The sequence below is a fragment of the Carassius carassius genome, chromosome 19, assembly GCF_963082965.1.
Source record: "Carassius carassius chromosome 19, fCarCar2.1, whole genome shotgun sequence".
In the NCBI taxonomy this organism is placed as follows: domain Eukaryota; kingdom Metazoa; phylum Chordata; class Actinopteri; order Cypriniformes; family Cyprinidae; genus Carassius; species Carassius carassius.
This window is the reverse complement of record NC_081773.1, coordinates 8,635,424-8,655,500: the sequence shown is the minus strand read 5'-3', so window position 1 is coordinate 8,655,500 and position 20,077 is coordinate 8,635,424. Positions and strand designations below refer to the sequence as shown.

Below are 20,077 nucleotides of genomic sequence, written 5' to 3'. Positions count from 1 at the left end.
GTCAATACAGCTGGAATGATAGATGTGAATTGGTCTCTTTCCCTTTAATAACACCATGAGATCAATCATATTGGTCCATCTACTCTTCACTGAGTGTACACTGCTTATTTGAGATAACGCTACCGTGTATATCTTTACGATGAATCAGACCAGAGCTGCGGTGTTATCTCCTTGAGCGGTGTGGGCTCTGACCCTGAGAGGGATATCAGGGCCTGTGGAAATCAAGTTTTCAAACAAGTGCCATGTTTATATATATGAGTTCACTTTACCTCTGATCATCTCATCCTTTCTTTCTTGTGATGTTTGACTGATGTCTTTTCCTCCAGACCATATGAATATAAATAGTTAACTTTTGATATTAAAACTAGCAACAACAATTGTGCAATTACACTGGTATTGATGTCAGCTAATGGAATTTGGTATTGTGACAACCTTACTAGTAAGCATATAAGAGCAGCTCAGGCTGCATCTTTCCTTCTTTTCATAGGGACAATAATGCCATTAAAATAATATAAAATTATAAAACAAGCAGTGAAATCTCTTAAACCACAAAGGAGAAAAAAGCTGATTTTCCGAAGACTTAGACAAGTGAGAAACATCACAGATAAGATGGCCAAGACGGTATGGGGTTAGGGTACCATGTTTGTGGACAGTGAGTGACACTACATGCTGCTTGTATGGGACACCTTCAGTATGTTAATTTGGTGCTACTGCCTTGTTTTAAATGTGATGCAACAACTTCTAATCTGGTTTGTTTGGCCAGTCCTGCTCTTATCTACTGCCCGTCATGATCTCTTCCATCTCTTCTGATCTTACTATGCTCTTCTTTTAAAGGTCAAGGTTCTGCTGTCCGAAAGACCTATCTGCATACATTGCTAAAAACAATTTAAAGGCAAAATGTCAGACATCATCTGAATGGCAATTTGTTTAAATTCAGAATCAATATTTGCTAAGGCAAACATTTAAAAGTTCAAAATTGAAAGTCAAGGTTAAAAGATTTCTTAAATTATTTAGATTAGTGCATCAGAACGAGTCAATCTTTTGTTCGTTATCTGGCTCGGCTCGGTGTTCATCTTCAGTTCTCTCTTCACAGCAGTTCAGTCAGTGTACTGTTTGAGTAAATGATTTACTCCGGGATATTGGTTTGTTTTAGTGTTAAGTGTCAGCCACATTAAAAAAGTTAACAGCTTAAGTCATTTGTGGATTAATGCGTATTGGAGACGCAAACCGTTTCAAACGATTCAGTTCGATTTGGTGAAATGATTCAAGAAGATCCGGTTACATCGAATGATTCGTTCTTGAACCAGATATCACTAAACTGCAGTGTTTTGAACTCGCTCACAACAGACCCAGAAGAGAAGACAATGCTGAATAAAGTCATAGTTTTTGCTATTTTTGGACCAAAATGTATTTTTGAAACTTCAACTAATTCTAACCGACCCTCTGATGTCACATGGACTACTTTGATGATGTTTTTATTACCTTTCTGGACATGGACAGTATACCGTACACACAGCTTCAATGGAGGGACAGAAAACTCTCGGACTAAATCTAAAATATCTTAAAAGGTCTTAAGGGTATGGAACGACATGAGGATGAGGGCTTATTTCAATTAGTCAGACTTATTTTGAACCAGATCAACTGATAATAAGTTAGACTGAAATAAGCTTAGCTTACTTTGTTAACTTGTTTTATAAAAACAGGTCCCTGGTAGTAGGTGTTCCCTGTGTAATCTTGACATTGATGTTGACCTGCAAAGCTTTGGCAATATTTCATAAATGTCGATAAAAAGTATTGCGAAATGGAATTTTCCTCTTAGGATAAGTCATGGCAATGGATTTGAATGGATTTTGGATTTTCTTGGAGGTTATAGTACATTGAGGAATGATCATATTGCTTTTTTTATATACAACCCGAATTCCGGAAAAGTTGGGACGTTTTTTAAATTTTAATAAAATGAAAACTAAAAGACTTTCAAATCACATGAGCCAATATTTTATTCACAATAGAACATAGATAACATAGCAAATGTTTAAACTGAGAAAGTTTACAATTTTATGCACAAAATGAGCTCATTTCAATTTTGATTTCTGCTACAGGTCTCAAAATAGTTGGGACGGGGCATGTTTACCATGGTGTAGCATCTCCTTTTCTTTTCAAAACAGTTTGAAGTCGTCTGGGCATTGAGGCTATGAGTTGCTGGAGTTTTGCTGTTGGAATTTGGTCCCATTCTTGCCTTATATAGATTTCCAGCTGCTGAAGAGTTCGTGGTCGTCTTTGACGTATTTTTCGTTTAATGATGTGCCAAATGTTCTCTATCGGTGAAAGATCTGGACTGCAGGCAGGCCAGGTTAGCATCCGGACTCTTCTACGACAAAGCCATGCTGTTGTTATAGCTGCAGTATGTGGGTTTGCATTGTCCTGCTGAAATAAACAAGGCCTTCCCTGAAATAGACGTTGTTTGGAGGGAAGCATATGTTGCTCTAAAACCTTTATATACCTTTCAGCATTCACAGAGCCTTCCAAAACATGCAAGCTGCCCATACCGTATGCACTTATGCACCCCCATACCATCAGAGATGCTGGCTTTTGAACTGAACGCTGATAACATGCTGGAAGGTCTCCTTCCTTTTTAGGCCGGAGGACACGGCGTCCGTGATTTCCAACAAGAATGTCAAATTTGGACTCGTCTGACCATAAAACACTATTCCACTTTGAAATAGTCCATTTTAAATTAGCCTTGGCCCACAGGACACGACGGCGCTTCTGGACCATGTTCACATATGGCTCCTTTTTGCATGATAAAGCTTTAGTTGGCATCTGCTGATGGTACGGCGGATTGTGTTTACCGACAGTGGTTTCTAAAAGTATTCCTGGGCCCATTTAGTAATGTCATTGACACAATCATGCCGATGAGTGATGCAGTGTCGTCTGAGAGCCCAAAGACCACGGGCATCCAATAAAGGTCTCCGGCCTTGTCCCTTACGCACAGAGATTTCTCCAGTTTCTCTGAATCTTTTGATGATGTTATGCACTGTAGATGATGAGATTTGCAAAGCCTTTGCAATTTGACGTTGAGGAACATTGTTTTTAAAGTTTTCCACAATTTTTTTACGCAGTCTTTCACAGATTGGAGAGCCTCTGCCCATCTTTACTTCTGAGAGACTCTGCTTCTCTAAGACAAAGCTTTTATAGCTAATCATGTTACAGACCTGATATCAATTAACTTAATTAATCCCTAGATGTTCTCCCAGCTGAATCTTTTCAAAACTGCTTGCTTTTTTAGCCATTTGTTGCCCCCCGTGCCAACTTTTTTGAGACCTGTAGCAGGCATTAAATTTTAAATGAGCTAATTAAGTGGATAAAAGTGTTTTTCTCAGTTTAAATTTCTCAGTTTAAACATTTGCTATGTTATCTATGTTCTATTGTGAATAAAATATTGGCTCATGTGATTTGAAAGTCTTTTAGTTTTCATTTTATTAAAATTTAAAAAACGTCCCAACTTTTCCGGAATTCGGGTTGTATGACATGTGACCTGTTAATGAGAAAAAAACAAAAACGTTTACATTGCAGTTTGCAAATTATTGCCTGAAAAACCACCTCATGCGAGCGAAAAAAACGGATTTCCATTAGGTGTATTTTCAATTCGCAATTTCAATTTGCGCAATTTTAAGGACAATGGAAATGTGCATATTGATCTGCTAGTTTAACTACAGGAACATTTTTCTCAAACTAAAAAAAAATTATGGTCACACTTTATTTTAGGGTCCAATTCTGACTATTAAATAACCATTAACTATGACTTTTGCCTCAATTAACTCCTTATTTGCTGCTTATTAATAGTTTATAAGGTAGTTGTTAAGTTTAGGGTATTGGGTATTGGTTTAGGATTATGGATGTCATGCATTATATGTACTTTATAAGCACTAATAAACAGCTAATATGTTAATAATAGACATGCTAATAAGCAACTAGTTATTCGTGTGAATTGGACCCTATACTAAAGTGTTACCAAACAATTTCTTAAACCACATCAACTGTTAAAAAGATTCCTGATTTTTTGTATACATATTTAAAGGTTGTATAAAGGAAAAGTTTCCTCTAAATTTCAAATGCACCCTATTTTGAGTGGTAATGTTGCAAAGAAATGAACTGTACCTGTGGAGTTACAAGTATGTACTTACCCTACATTTCCCTCTGAATTATGCTGTTTGAATGTATCCGAATTAGGAGTTTAATGAATTCCCCAGTGTTATCAATGCCAAAAACACTTCCTTCAGTGGGGTGGCCAATAGTTCATTTATGAACAGATAGTTAAAAGCTGGGCAGAGCATTCAGACACTCAGTCAATGTCTGTCAGTTAAGACTGTGGTCTGTAGAAAATTCTGTGGTCAATCCCGTGTGTTATATTACACAGTCCTCCTAATTAAGTGAGCTTTGCTCATCCAGGAGAATGTTTGTTCTACTGAGATACTGAGACATCAAATAAGCCATGATGACTCTGATCTCTTACCCCACAGGAGTGTTGGGTCTTCTAAAGATGGAGCCAAAGCAGCCATATACCTCTAGATGAAACTGGCTTCATTAAATTATACTCAAAATATCACGTACAAACAGCGCTATAATATATTTAGAGAATCTTTCTGCCATCCTGTTCCCTGTAGGTGGACAAATGATTAAATCCAAAAGGCATTTACAAAATTCCTGACACAAAAGATGAAGGCCACACAAAATTAGAACTTCAGTACATTTAAAACATTAAAGGTGTGTATAGCTATACGCAAGTACATATATACAGGTGCATCTCAAAAAATTTGAATATCATGGAAAAGTTCTTTATTTTTTGTAATTTAATTAAAAAAAGAAAACTTTCTAATATTCTAGATTCATTGCAAATAAACTGAAATATTAACATTTTTTGTTTTAATTCTGATGGTTATGACATACAGCTTAAATTTTTTTTTAATTCAGTATCTCAAAAAATGTGAATATTTTCTTAAAGAAAAAAAAGATTACAAAATAGAAATGTTCAAGATCTATAAAGCAGGTTTAATTACACACTCAGTACTTGGTTGGGGCTCCTTTTGTACAAATTACTGCTTCAATGCGGCATGGCATGGAGGCGATCAGCCTTTGGCACTGAGGCGTTATTGAAGCCCAGGTTGCTTTGACAGTTGCCTTCAACTCCTCTGTATTGTCAGATGTTATTTATATTCCTCTTCACAATACCCCATATGTTCTCTGTGAGGTTCAGGTCAGGCATGTTGGATGGCCAATCAAGCACCGTAATATCATGGTCAGCAAACCACTTGGAAGTGGTTTTGGCACTGTGGGCAGGTGATAAAGTCCAGCTGCAAAAGAAAATCAGCATCTTCATAAAGCTTGTCAGCAGATGGAAACATAAAGTGCTCCAAAATCTCCAGGTATTGTAGATGGCTGCATTGACTTTGGACTTGATAAAACACAATGGAGCAACATCATGACACCCCAAGTCATCTTTGACTTCATAAATGTCACACTGGACTGTGGATTCTGTGCCTCTCCAGTCTTCCTCCAGACTCCAGAAATTGATTTCCAAATGAAATGCTAAATTTACTTTCATCTGAAAAGAGGACTGTGGACCACTGAGCAAGAGTCCAGTTCTTTTTCTCCTTACCCAGGTGAAATGCTTCGTTTTTTTCTGGTTCAGAAGTGGCTTGGTTCTAGTAATGTGACAGCTGTAGCCCTTTTCCTGAAGAGGTCTGAGTGTGGTGATTCTTGATGTGCTGACTCCGGCTTCAGTCCACTCCTTGTGAAGCTCTCCCAATTTTTTGAATCGGCTTTTCCTGACAATCTTCCCAAGGCTGTGGTCATCCCTGTTGCTTGTGCATCTTTTCCTACAACACTTTTTCCTTCCAGTCAACTTTCTATGCATATATTTTGATACAGCACTCTGTGAACAGCCAGCACTTTCAGGAATGACCTTCAGTGGCTTACCCTCCTTGTGGAGGGCGTTGATGATCGTCTTCTGAACAACTGTCAATTCAGTAGTCTTTCCCATACTTGTGGTTGCATCTTCTAAACTAGGCCAAGAGGTACCCAGTATTTATATTCAAAATTAATCAAACTAATCAAGCTCATAATAAATATAAAATAAAAATACTCTTAAAATATTTCTGTTTGTGTGCAACGAATCTAGAAGAAAGTTTGCTTTTTCATTTAAATTACAAAAAACAAAGACCTTTTCCATGATTCCATTATTTATTTTTTAGATGCACCTGTATACATTAGACTTACAAAAATATAATGTATGAATGCAGTGAATGTTTAATGTACAATGATATGCACACATTTATATCCACTGGTCATTTGTATGTCTCACTTCCCTAAGAATCCCACAGTTCCATGGATATTACAGGGGGATCGGTCCAAAGCCCATTAATAACTGATAAGTTTGCTTCCACCAAAGCACCATCACATTATCAGTCTGTACACAACTCTGCAGCCTTTATATATATATAAAAAACAGTTCTACCTTTGAAATACCTTCAACGCAATTACCAGAAAGCATTAGTAATCCCATCAAAAGGCTTTTTTATTTTCTCTTATCATTCAAATGCACAATGACATTAGAAGGAATAACACAGATAGAGGCGACCTGAAAACAGATGGAAATGGGGAAAAAGGGACAGATGGATGTGTTACGTAAATCTTTGTTAATGGAAGTATAGTTTGTTTTTGTTTTTCAAATTTGTAACATTTCCTATTAATACAGAACAAGCTAATTTATTATTTTCCTTGCTTTAAGTGCTAACTTTAAACACATCTTTCACAGATCATTTTGTTTCAAACCACTTGTGGACAGTATGAACATTCACTGTTCAAAATGGCAGAAAAATCAGCCAATCATTGTATTATACTTCCATATTTTGTTGTTTTAGTATTTTTATAGTACCAGTCTACTTTTGCATGTGTCCTCCTGTGCTCTAGATACAAAACAAATGAAAACCCACCCACAGATGTATTTCGTTTTTTATCAGTGCTTACCTCACATACTGGAAAGCTCTTGTCTGAGAACCTGAACCGTAAACCTGAAAAATGTAAAACAAACAGAATCATAATCATACATCAGAGCACATGATGTTATGCAAAAAATTTGAAAAAAATCTGTGCTTATTTAAAATTAGATTAAAAATTAGAATATTTGATAAAATTAGAAAAAAAAAATATTCAAAATGTATTAATGTCTTTTCCAAGCCCATCTGAACAACATAATAATAATAAAAAAAAGTTTTTGATAGGTAAGAAAAGAGACAGCATTCTGTGTAGATGCCCCACTTTTTCACAATGCTACAAATTGAAGTTACCCCCATATGTGTGTTTGTGTGAAGCTGAAATGAGTCGAAGCAGTAATTTAGAGTTAGGAGGTGTAATCATCACTGTATATGGTTCATTATTTTAACAAGGTCAGTGGGTCTTACCGTCAGTGGCTCTCCCTGTAAAGCCTGCAGAATGAAATTACTGACCACTCTCCCATCATTCATGTGCATCCGAGACCCGAAGGTGTTGAAGATCCGAGCCACTCTCACCTCTACTCCTTCCTGTGTGACACAGACAGATGCGAACTTCATTAACACAATGAGTTCTGCTGCAAGTGTTAATTATTCAGAGAATATGCAGCAATAGGTTTATGGGTTTCAGGATTATATGTAGCTGAAGCTCAAAATGTTTTTTTTCCGTCCAGCCCTGATCCCCCTGTATACTCTCTCAGTGTCCCACTCCCACCTCCTCCAGTCAGTTCCTCTGCTCCATTTCCGCTGGTTTCGCCCAGCCCTGAATTTTCTGTTTCTCCGCTGGTTCCGTCCAGCCATGAGTTTTCTGTTTCTCCGCTGGTTCCGCCCAGCCCTTAGTTTTCTGTTTCTCCGCTGGTTCCGCCCAGCCCTAAGTTTTCTGTTTCTCCGCTGGTTCCACCCAGCCCTTAGTTTTCTGTTTCTCCGCTGGTTCCGCCCAGCGCTGAATCTCCTGTATTCCCTCCCAGCCTCCCTCTCCCACCTCCTCCTAGACCTGCCAGTTCCCTTGCTCCATTTCCGCTGGTTCAATCCAGCTCCGTACCTCCTGTCTCTCTGCTGGACCTGTCCAGCCCTGATCCTGTGTTTCCTCCCATCCTTCCTCTCTCATCTCCTCCTAGACCAGCCAGTTCCTCGAACTCATCTCTGCTGGTGCCAGTCAGTCCCACAGCTCACCCTCAGTCCGCGCCATCTGGGCACGATGGTTCGCCGCTGGACTGCCAGTCTCCAGCTCCGCCTTGGCGTGTGAATTCCCTGTCTCGATCCCCACCTGTCTCCAGTTCCCTCATTACCTCCTGTGTGCTTAAATACCCTGTCTGTTTAGTTCTTCGTCATCCGTGATTAAGTTAAGGTATTGATGTTAATGTGTTGTATATTATCTGTTATTCTCCTATAACTGGATTTGGCAAGGGGTGTTTTTACACAACAGACCAGGTTTGAGAAGAAAAAAAAATCATAAATAATTACATTTTCCTTAAATGTTCTTCCTAACTTCAGGCCTTATTCTCATGTCATATATAACTTTAATGTTCTGCAAAACAACAAGCTTTAAAACACTTTTTTCTTACTGGTGAAAGGTTTCTCTCAGATATATCTACACAGTGAACATTACTACATCACTCTTGTCAACGTGGCCCATATTCAACAACAAAAATATATCTTGACTGTAATGGATATGCAGTTCATCGATTCATTGGTTCTGAACTAATGAATCACGGTTCGTTGAATCTAAAACAATGCAAACCCAAAGCTTGTAGATTTTGAATTCAGGCATATAAACCCAACTCTCTCTAAACTAAATGCCTGGCGCCAGCCTGGCTGGATTTAAATTATTTACGACACTCTGGACGAGAAATTCCACAGTCAAGTGAGCAGCCTCAAAGGAGAAACGAAACACATTCCACAACACACACACACATAAGCAAACACACACAAAGAAACTTTTCTTTACGCTCTTTATGTAAGTCCTTTATAATATGTATTTTGAATAGGTTTGTTTGTAGCATGAAGATGACCAACACCTCGCAGTATACACAGTCTCCCACCAGAACGTCAGTGAGACTGATGAAGCTGCTACACCTCTCAATAACAAACTGACTGATGACACACTGACGGAGGAGCCTTACACAGGTTTTCAATCTCAAGTGCAGCAAATTCTACAAGATGCTCATACACTTCAGAGCGATACAGATCGTCAAAGACTCAGACAAGTTCTTTATAAGCTCAAAGAATCCTGTGCCAAAGACTTTTTAGACTGTGGTCTTACCAACCTACACACGGTGCGCATACCTACGCACCATGATGCTCCTCCCACTTCTGTCAAACAGGACAAGATTCCCATCGCCTCACACGAACCAGTGCAGGTGATCATCGAATCTATGCTGGCGAAAGGTGTCATCCATCCATGCAACGGCAACAACTCAGCCCTCATCTGGCCCGCCCTCAATACTAACTGCGAGGGGTGACCCACCATTGACTACAGGAAACTGAATCAACAAGTGCCGCTGTCACGATGGCACAAGACCCAGCTGGAACAAGAAATGCCCCGAATCAGAGGAGCCACAATCCTCCCCACACTTGATGTGGCCTCTGGATTCTGGACCATTCCGGTGCACTCAGAAAACCAACACAAGCTGGCATTCACATTTGGCAACCGACAGTTCACCTTCAACAGGTGTCCATTCGACTATGCCAACTCACCAGCTGAATTCAACATCTGTTTGAACAAAGCCTGTACAGACTTTAACTACGCTAGACTCAGTTTCGTGTGCCATCTTCCGTGCTGTAAACAGAATGGTTTAAAAACTGCAAACAACAAGCCAGTCAAACACCAACACCTGTTCCAGCAATGTGATAACATCACAAAAACACACAATGTGACTGTGTACTGGAAGGTAAAAGGACACTCGAAGCTACCAGGTCTAGACAAGGACTTAAAAGATCCAACTGACACCCTTGCCAAAACTGGCGCACTAAACAACAGGCTGTGGTCACTCCCAACCCACCCACCCACATTCAAGGTTGAAGTGATTACACACAGCATAAGAACTTTACTAGCTAAACTGCCTACCTCAGAAATGCTTATGCTGGCTCCGTTGTCTACAAAGACCAACATAGCGGACATGCGGGCTTCTGAAACCTCCATAATGACTTTGCTTAACCACCTCTCAGATATATTTCCATGACGCATCATGTGCTGCACCACGCTTTGGAACTGCAAAAATAATGATGTTTCCAAATCTGCTTCCAAAAGACCAATAAGGATCCTTGGTAGCCATAGTAATGACAGTCTTCAGGGAATTAAAAATATGAATGGCTTTCTTATGATCTCTGCATAATAAAATGGAACAAGACACAATATTGTGTATTAGGGATGCACCGAACATGATTTTTCATGGCCAATTCCGATACCGATTTCCAATTATTTATTTTTTTCCATTAAGCAACAAACAAGAAAGAAGGAAAGTATGCATAAACAAGATGTTTATTTGGTATTTAATAGGCCAAACTGGCTTTTGGCTATTGAAAACAATAACTGTAACCATTTGAAATTAACGGCAGTATCTGCACAATAAGTAGCCTACATTCAATACAAACATAAATGGTACAGATATCAGCATTTAGCTTTTATTTTGAATTGGGTTGAAACTACATGAAAAGATTAACTGTAACCATGTGAAATTAAAGGCAACAACTGCATAGTTCTACAATCCAAACAACACAGTCAACACACATTCAATAAGATGTTTCTTAATCAGCATTCAGTATTTATTTTAGTTTTTAAATTTGGTTTTAAATAAAAAAAGGTCTTTACCAGTGACACTAAATAAAAGTATGCTATATAAATAAATTATTCCAAAATGTTAAAATCAAATTATGTTGGTGCGAATAAAAGTATTTCATTCAATTAAAAAAAAATTAGGGTAATGATTCACATCTATATATTTTATTACTTGAGCCAATGAAAAATAAATAACTACTGGCTTAAATTATAAAAATATAGACATGAATCATTACACTAAAATGTTTTAATTTGATGAATGAAACACTTTTTTCAGTGTGCCACAGCAGGTGATTTTTAAATCAAATTAAGTCAATTTAATTTTAAGGTAAAATAAAAATAATCATCCTATACAGAACTGACGTTTACTTCTGGCTTTTCAAATGTGTATGCAAGTTCTAATAATAATAATAAAAAAAAGCATTTCAGTTTTGTCACTTTTTAATCCGTTTCGTTTCTCATCCAACACGGGAGAAGTAGAGCTTAACATCGCTTCACTGTCTCCGCTTGTGCAGGGTGCGGAGAGATACGCTCGCGCAACTTCAGTAAGCAGGAAAGGCTCTTATTTGTGCGCCAGTACACCAACAGCTGTTCGCTTCCTGCTATCTGTACCTCAGACGTGTAGCTCTGCACTTCCAGTGCTGAACGGCTGCCTGTGTCCTGCACACAGATTTCGAAGTACTTCCACACAAAAGACATAATAGCAAATGATTACAATGTAGTCTGTGCACACAGGTGCACTTCCGGGTGCACTAAATTTGGCTGAAAAAAGGACCAAAAACCAACAGGGATGCACTGGTTGACTGGCCATAATATATCCTAACTGGAAAATACTTCATATGATATGAGCTACAGTACATAAGTCTTTTAAGACATTGTAAAACCTGTACTTGTGCCTGCATCAAACACTGGCCTTGAAACAGTGTAAGAGAGAACTTGGAAGTTTAACAGGAATCATTGGATTTGTAGGTCCAGTAGTTCTATAATTATCTCTGTGGACTTGAATAAAAACATGAAAACTCTCATGAATAGCATTATAAATGAAGGATGGGCTGCAAAAATGCCAGACTACACATAACGAGGACAAAACAAGGACAGCCGACTTGAGCAGACTTTTTAACAAGGAAAAGCTCTAGCCTGATTGCAAGCTTATTGTGTGATAACACAAACACTATGTGTGTGAGCATGGCACATTTTAGTGGCGATGACAAGGCTGCGTGTTACCAATTTTTCTACCTGTAAGACAAGTGGGCCATGCACAGCACAACCACAAACCAAGTTCAAGCTCAAGTCATTTCCTGATCTCATCTCAGGCTGAGTTTATGCACCCCTCTTAACAAGTTGTGGCATATCATAGTTTTCTTCAATATTGTGTACTCCTAGTAAATAGCAAAGAAATAAGTACTGCTCTCATACTACATGTCCTATAAGCATTCACATAGTATCCAGATCAATATTTAAATGGCTTTATTCATTCACTTAAACTACGTAGGCTATATCAAGTACTTTAATAAGTATGCTTTTGACATTGTAAAAGCGGAGATTTTATCTGTAAATGTAACTCTATCAATCACAAAGGAGTAATAATGTGAGGTCAAAAGCGAACAGAGTCTTTCCAGAGTCGGAAAGCAAAGCAAAATTAGATAAATAGGAAAGTCAATTGCTATGAATGGGAGGAAGTGCATGAATGGAAGACTAAATCTAATTGAGTATAAATGAATGCAGTGGACTGATAAAGCACCTCCACCAGCCCAATGGTCACATCTCAGAAAGAGACTAGGATGGGTGGACTGATAAATATGAAAAGGAGAGTCACCTTTGTGTAGGAAATGGGGGAAAAAAACAAGATGACAATAAAGCAAGAGGAGGGCATTGGACAGAAAAGAGAACGGTTCATATATAAGTTCTGGATTTGATGGTTTTCATGGAAATACAGCCTTTCATCCCTACAACCTCATGCTTTCATCCAACAGAAATATACACATAGCTTTATAGGGATAGCTCCCCCAAAAATGAAAAATGACTTGTTTTCTTCTGCAGAAAACACCAAAGGATATTTGGAAGAATTTTGATAGATGAACCATTTTAGTGACCACTGACTCTCATTGGATGAACAAAAACAAAACACTTTGACATTAAGAAAAAAAATCTAAACTGGCATGTTATCCTCAACCTGCATAAAAGGTGGTAAACAGGGAACAAATAATCTTCTGAACATAAGACAGACTGTTATTTCAAATAACTGTCAAACAGCTTTTATCCTTCTCAAATGTCACTGAATTTGGTTTTAAAAGGACATGCCAGATGCCATATGTCACTGATGATATTCAAATCAAACTTGTGAGGGAGCATTTCTCATGTGGTGACACCGAGACAATGCATGTACTGAAGGGACAATGAATATGATAAAGAAAATTTGAGACTGACACAAAGTGAAGAAAAAGGGATAAAATCAGCTGCAGCAAAGGCTGGTGCCTATCAATCAGATCACAGTGTTTAACAAGAAGACACAGACAGGAAATTAACGTGTCACAAAGAACCAGAGAGCCAGATGATCATTGTGATCTTTCCTGTGTGTCAACCAAACACAGCCCAAGATCTATTTCATCTAATTGTATTTAGCCACTAAAAATTAGAATTAGGTACTGTGTTTTTAATATTGCATAAAATACAATATGGTTTGATGACAACTGAGAACGTAAAATCTATTCATCACATTACATTTTAGTATGAAAGTAATTGGTGAATCATAATTTGTTCATTAAACATGTTTGTATGCAGATTTCACACACAAATTCATGCATACTTGGGGAACAAGACCCACTATTTCCATCTAAAAATGCTGCTAATGGTTTGGCTCACCATTTCAGTTATACATTTAATTTCTCATCAAACTGTGCATCTATCCACGCTTTTGGTTGCCAAGCTGCCTTGTTTTTCCATACAATTATTTGTCACTCTTCCTAGCATAGAAATGTAAGCCCTTTGATGTATAAACAATATGTGAGATTTTACATCATTATGTAAATCCTCCATGGCTTTGGAGGTCTAAGTTCAGTTTGTGACTTTACATTACATTACATGTATTCTTAGAGACTTCCTCCAATTATAATTGGCTCTCAGACATTACGTATTCTTTTATGTTATGTTGCTTGGATAAGAAAGTGACAGCAAAGAATACTGAGTAGACTGGAAAAAGAATATGAATACACCTTGAGAGCTGGATGACAAAAAAAAATCAAATACAGAAATCCATCTAATTTCACTCATACCTGTTTCATGTAGGCGTAACACATTGTCTCAGCAACACGTTTCCCTTCATCATAACAGGCCCGGGGGCCAATAGGGTTCACATGACCCCAGTATTCCTCATTCTGGGGGTGCACCTCTGGGTCTGGTTGAAGACACAAACACACAACTATAATATACAATACACAACCTCCTATGGTTCACATTTAACACAAATATTTTCAATTGTAAAATAAAGGAGAAATACAATATAATGTCAAGTCAGCCATTGTCCATACAGCCAAAATGCAAAGAAATTATAAATGGTTGCAGTGCATTACTATGGCCACATAACTATAAATAGATAAATGATTTAAAAGACTTGACAATAAATCATAAATACACACAAAGTTTCAAAACATTTGATCTAGGTCTGACATTAAAATTTTGAACAAATGAAAGTCAGCTGTAGAAAGGATTTAATTTCTGTAATCTGTATGGATGACTCCTGAAATCAAAACGGTTCAGTTGCAATCAAAATTATTCAATCCCCTTGACCTACAAAACATTCCTCTGCCATGAATAAATTTTTATGAAAACAATTTAACGAAGGCAGCAGAACTAGTATAGAACGTTCCTTAATACACTTCTGAGTATGTTGAAAAATGAAGATGATGAAAAAAATATATAATAAATAAATCTAATTTGCTCCAAACATTCATGTAAAAATTATACAACCCCCAAAAGCCATATTAATTCTTTATAACCACCAGGTGCTATCAAGCTTCTGTCACCTCTCTATTGCAATTCTGATTCATTTCTTACTTGGAAAAGCTTCTAGATAATCTTTGATTGTCATGTTGCCAACACTGCTTTCTCCAATCCCTCCAAGTATTTCTGTTGAGATTGAACATGCCACTCAAGAACAATCTATAACCAGTACATTACAAGTCTTCAGTACATTTGGATGGATATTTTGGGATGGTTGCCTGCTGGAAGGTCCAATAATCATAAAGTCTATGCACCAAAGAGATCAAAATTTCTACCAAAAGGTCTCATACTAATATAAATCAATGAGGTCTTTCATACAGTCAAGATTTCCAGTTCTTGAAACAGCAGTAACTTCAAAAACAAGACTGGTCCACGTCCCTATTTGACCATGTTCTTCTACGCATTTGTTCCTCCTTTGATCAGGTTAAATTGCAATTGCAATCTTCATGTAGCCATATACTTTCTAATGTATTTATACAATTTGTTCTCTATAGCTTTTGTGAAAGCTCTTTTGACTTGGCCACATTTGCTACTATATTTCAGCAAATGAATGGGCTAAAGTGTTGTGTTGTTAACAGTTAATTTTTAACGGTTCCAATTTAATCAGTTTAGCTATAGAGTTTCCAAAGGTTTAATCGTTTTACCACTTTTGTACCCAACAATACAAATAAGTGACTATAAAACCGTAATGTGTAAGAGGAGTTAAATAATTGTGACATAGCTGTATATCCTATAAATAATTGCATTATATATTGACATTATCACGTTTCAATTTTTAGAAAAAAGTTGAATAATATAAGTTTACATTAACTGATTTAATCCCCTTAATAATACTTACACAAATATAGCACAGGGCTTATGTAAGTCCTTATATTTGTCTATTTCCTTAAACATATTGTACAGCATAAAAAAAAAGAGAAGCGCTTACTGGATTTCAATGCAATTCAATTAATGTAAAAAGGCAGATTTTGACAGCAGGAGCAGAAGTTGGTGTGAAAGTAGGATAGATTTTTTTTATGCACATTCAGACAATCCTTTAAAGCAGCCATCATGAAGAAAAAATAGCTCTTATGAAGTTTGAAGGCAATGAATGGCAAAATTGATGGAACTGTGATTTTCAAGTGATACTTTTTTTTCTTTCTTTCATGTAATGAATGCCATTAGTCCCGCTTAAAGATACTAAAGAGGAAATAAAATAAACCAACAACAAAAAAAAACACCTTTGACCACACGTAACTTGGAAGCTACATTTCTCGCTTGATGGACAAAGACCTGTGTTCATTCCCAAATCCCAAATGAGCTGATTATCCAACCATCAAACTGCAGAAAATCAACTGCAAGCTTTTTTTCAGTCAAAAAGAAAAAAAAAATATCTGAATATATCTGAAAGGGCCTTGTTGAATCGTTTCGGGTGCCACAACCTCTCAGCAGTGAGTAATTATTGCTTATTAAAGAGACTGAGTGCTGGTGAATTGTTCAATTTTTCTTTCTGTGACTTATTGAAAATTAATCAAAAACAATTTAAACAATTGTCTGGACATTCCCTTAGCCTCAAGACTTCTGACTTGGAAAACACATTCTTGCATTTACCATTTGCCTCCAAACTGTACAAACTACAGGTTTCGGCATGGCCAATTTGGCCATATTATTTAATTTCCTTTAAGCCACATTATTTGTGTGGTAATTCAAGATGAACTCAAAGCAGCCTCCACTACAGAACATCACTTCCACCACCATTCTTCACAACTGGGATCAGGTTCTTTATAACTTCATAGAATAGTCATAAAGTTTAACCTCTACCAAAATCTTTTCAGATTCCAGACTCATGCACACTCACACTGACTGAAGCACTCCTTGGTACAGACATATAGTTAAAGTGCTAAAACTTCATGACTACAGGTCTCTGATGTCAAAAACCAGGTGCACACTGTTAGATTTGTCAGAAATGTAGGGTCACTGTTCTGCAGTGTAACTACTTATAATGGATTAAAAATGAAGTACCAATAGGAGCACAGCAATGTAAGTGTAGGTGTGTTTATCTATCCAAAAAATGTCTCGTTATTTAGTGCCCCCTTTGCATCACTGCCAGCTTTAATTGGAGACATTTGTACACTTACCTCCATACACTTCTGAAGTGGAGGCGAGGAGCAAACGAGCTCCGACTCGCTTGGCCAATCCTGTGAACAGAGAGAGAGACATGAGCAAATCGGTTGTTAAATTGTATCTTACCAGACAGAGTCTGACTCATCAATCAATAAGTGACTCCCATTGGATGAGTCAGAAAAACCTAAACCAGACATCAATCAGAAACAGGCTGCAAGGAAGAAGCAAAGATCAGGACATCAGTCAAAGAAAAACATTTCACAACAATCCACCTTTCACAGCTTCATTTTTGTGCTAAAATATAATTATTTTCATTAAATGTTTTGACTGGCTGGAAAAATGTTTAGATAGTCACTCTATTACAACAGGACATGCACAGGTTGTACAATATAAATGATTATCTATACACTGATGGATTGAGTTTTGATTTAAGCCTATGTTTCCCTGACACACACAAGTCTTTACAATTTGATTATATGCCCTGTAATAATTTGTGTAAAAAGCAACAAAAGTTGCAGCTGGAAACTGCAGTGAAATGTATGCATAGGTACATTTTTGCAGTTTTACAGAAATATAACCAGAGACCCTTATTTCCATTCAGCCTGGATTGCTTAATATGTGTGCACCACTTTATTTGTCCAGGTTGTCTTGACAATGTATTTTTAAACTGTGGCTGGTTGGTTTATTAATATGATATGTCAAGTTTAAAATAAACACCGTCTCAAGAGCCTGTAATCTGTTTCTTCACTACATTCGCTCATCCCAACTGCACTTTAATTTGCAGCTGAAAGAAAATTCCAAACATTTAATTCAAAAAACAAGAATGTTTAAATTGACAGGTGTTGAAATTCTGTTGAACAGATTCCATGTAGACCTGGGAATAACCTGCACAAGCAATTATCTTTAATTGCAAGCATGAGATGGAAAACAGATTATTTCATGTCAACACAGAAATTACAACTCAGAAAACTCTATCACCAAAAAAAAAAAAACACTATGGTCTTTTACTGCGTTACTTACAGACAGTGGACATCTGATTGAGGACTCGAAAGAGAGTGCAATGTAGATGATTAAAAAGATTTTTTGAATGGCCATCATGGATATTCCCTAAAATATCTGATGTACCAGATTTGACCTTATCAGTAATGGTAGAAGAGCATGTGACAACACAATGATTTTGATACAAAATAAATAATAAAAAACAGGTCATACATGCTGAGATTTTTTTGTGTTTTCAGGGAGTCCAATTTATGCTAAGTGACAAAGACATTGGGAGCATCTTTCTGTGATCTCTTCTTGGTTTTTCATTCTAGAACTGAAATACTCCTTTAAATCTGCTTTCCATATAAAGTGGTCATATCTCTTCAGAAGACTTGATTGAATGCATATGCATCATACGAATCATAACATTTCTAAAGCTGGGGTTTCCAAATTTATTTCATTCAGGGGCTACTTTTTAAATATGAATGCAGCTAAAGGGGCAATCACACTGCACTTTTCATTCCGTTGACTTCCATTCATACGCATACGGATGTGTCAGACCAGAAACATATGGCGTTATTTCCCTGTCAAATGTCGAGAGCGCATAATTGTAGCGCGAAAGTACATTAATATAATGCGCGAGCGTAAATCTCTCTGCTCGCGTGCGGAATATAATGTGCGGAGCGCGAATCTCTCTGCTTGAACACGCTCTCAGATACACATTGCTCTCGTAAGAATGTTCTCTGGGCTCGCTCAGAGAGTATGCCTGCACTTAAAACGTGTTCAGTGCAATCGCGAATCTCTCCTCTTCACTTAAAGTAAGCGTGTACGTGCTTAGACTGCGTCCCGTGCGTTCGTGCATGGCCAATTACTCTTCTCTTCGATTTCTTTCTCTTTGCTCTTGGCCAGTGTTGCCAGATTGGAAATGTCCAAGTATCGTACCAGAAGTTCAAAATTATCGTATTTGGAAGAAAATTATCGTACACGAGTCAAAAGTGTTATTTATCTATTCTAAACCAAGAACATTTTGACACGACCTGCAAATTACCAGAATAGATAACAAGGCGTATTGTTGGACAGAAGCAGTGAGAAAAAATACATACCATTATTTGCAGTGACTGTCTGCGTCGCGGCGCATATTAAAACATATTAAAATGATTTTTAACCCTTGCTTTGTCGCGTCCAGTGAAGAAAGAATTTAGCTGTTGCTGCGTGGTGCAGTTAACTCCACATCTGAGCCGCTGTCATCGGAATCCTGCGTGTTGCCAGATGTTGATGTTCATGGACCGCAACTAGTTCTCATTGGCTTTAAAGCAGGGCACTCTCCTACATTCTTAACACACCCTCAGGTGCACATGAACGCATTTATAGTGTCTGTAATGAGCCGATTTCTTGTATGAGTAAAGAAGCCCTATGACTGCAACTACTATCATTACAATTTTCACAAAATTCTAAAATTATCGTACATTACGGGATTTTTTTCATTATTGATCGTACATCGTACAGAGGTAAAAATTATCGTACAAATACGATAATTATCGTACGTCTGGCAACACTGCTCTTGGCATAAACGCTGTCAAAACGGCAACAACCAATCAGAAATAGGCTTCAACGACTGACCAATGAAAACGCAACATCGTACATGGAATCTTATTGGTTGATATTGAACCGCACATGGAACATTACATTTACATTTTATCCAAAGCGACTTACAAATGAGGACAGTGGAAGCAATCAAAAACAAGAAAAAGAGCAATGAAATATAAGTGCTATAACAAGTCTCAGTTAGGTTAACACAGTACATGAAGCATGGGCTTTTAAATAATATAATAAATAAAAAGAAAACAGATAGAATAAAAAAAAAAGAATAGAGCAAGCTGTCTTTACACACACACACACACACACACACACACATATACATATATTTACATATATACACATATACATATACATACATACACATATATACACACATACATATACATATATATATATATATACATATATATATATATATATATATATATATATATATATATATATATATATATACAACCCGAATTCTGGAAAAGTTGGGACGTTTTTTAAATTTTAATAAAATGAAAACTAAAGGAATTTCAAATCACATGAGCCAATATTTTATTCACAATAGAACATAGATAACGTA

The 20,077-nt window shown here is 37.2% G+C and overlaps 1 protein-coding gene across 2 annotated transcripts in view; it reads right to left on the bottom strand.

The window, feature by feature from the left end:
- Positions 1 to 20,077, bottom strand: part of LOC132094992 (UDP-glucuronic acid decarboxylase 1) — a 77,711-nt gene that overhangs the window by 6,845 nt on the left and 50,789 nt on the right. For both annotated transcript variants that reach the window (XM_059499699.1, XM_059499700.1), the window contains 4 exons: positions 16,944 to 17,003; positions 14,100 to 14,221; positions 7,461 to 7,580; positions 7,027 to 7,070 (listed from right to left, as the gene is read on the bottom strand). In XM_059499699.1, coding sequence (XP_059355682.1) covers positions 7,027 to 7,070; positions 7,461 to 7,580; positions 14,100 to 14,221; positions 16,944 to 17,003 — 346 coding nt within the window. The remainder of the gene's footprint in view (positions 1 to 7,026; positions 7,071 to 7,460; positions 7,581 to 14,099; positions 14,222 to 16,943; positions 17,004 to 20,077) is intronic.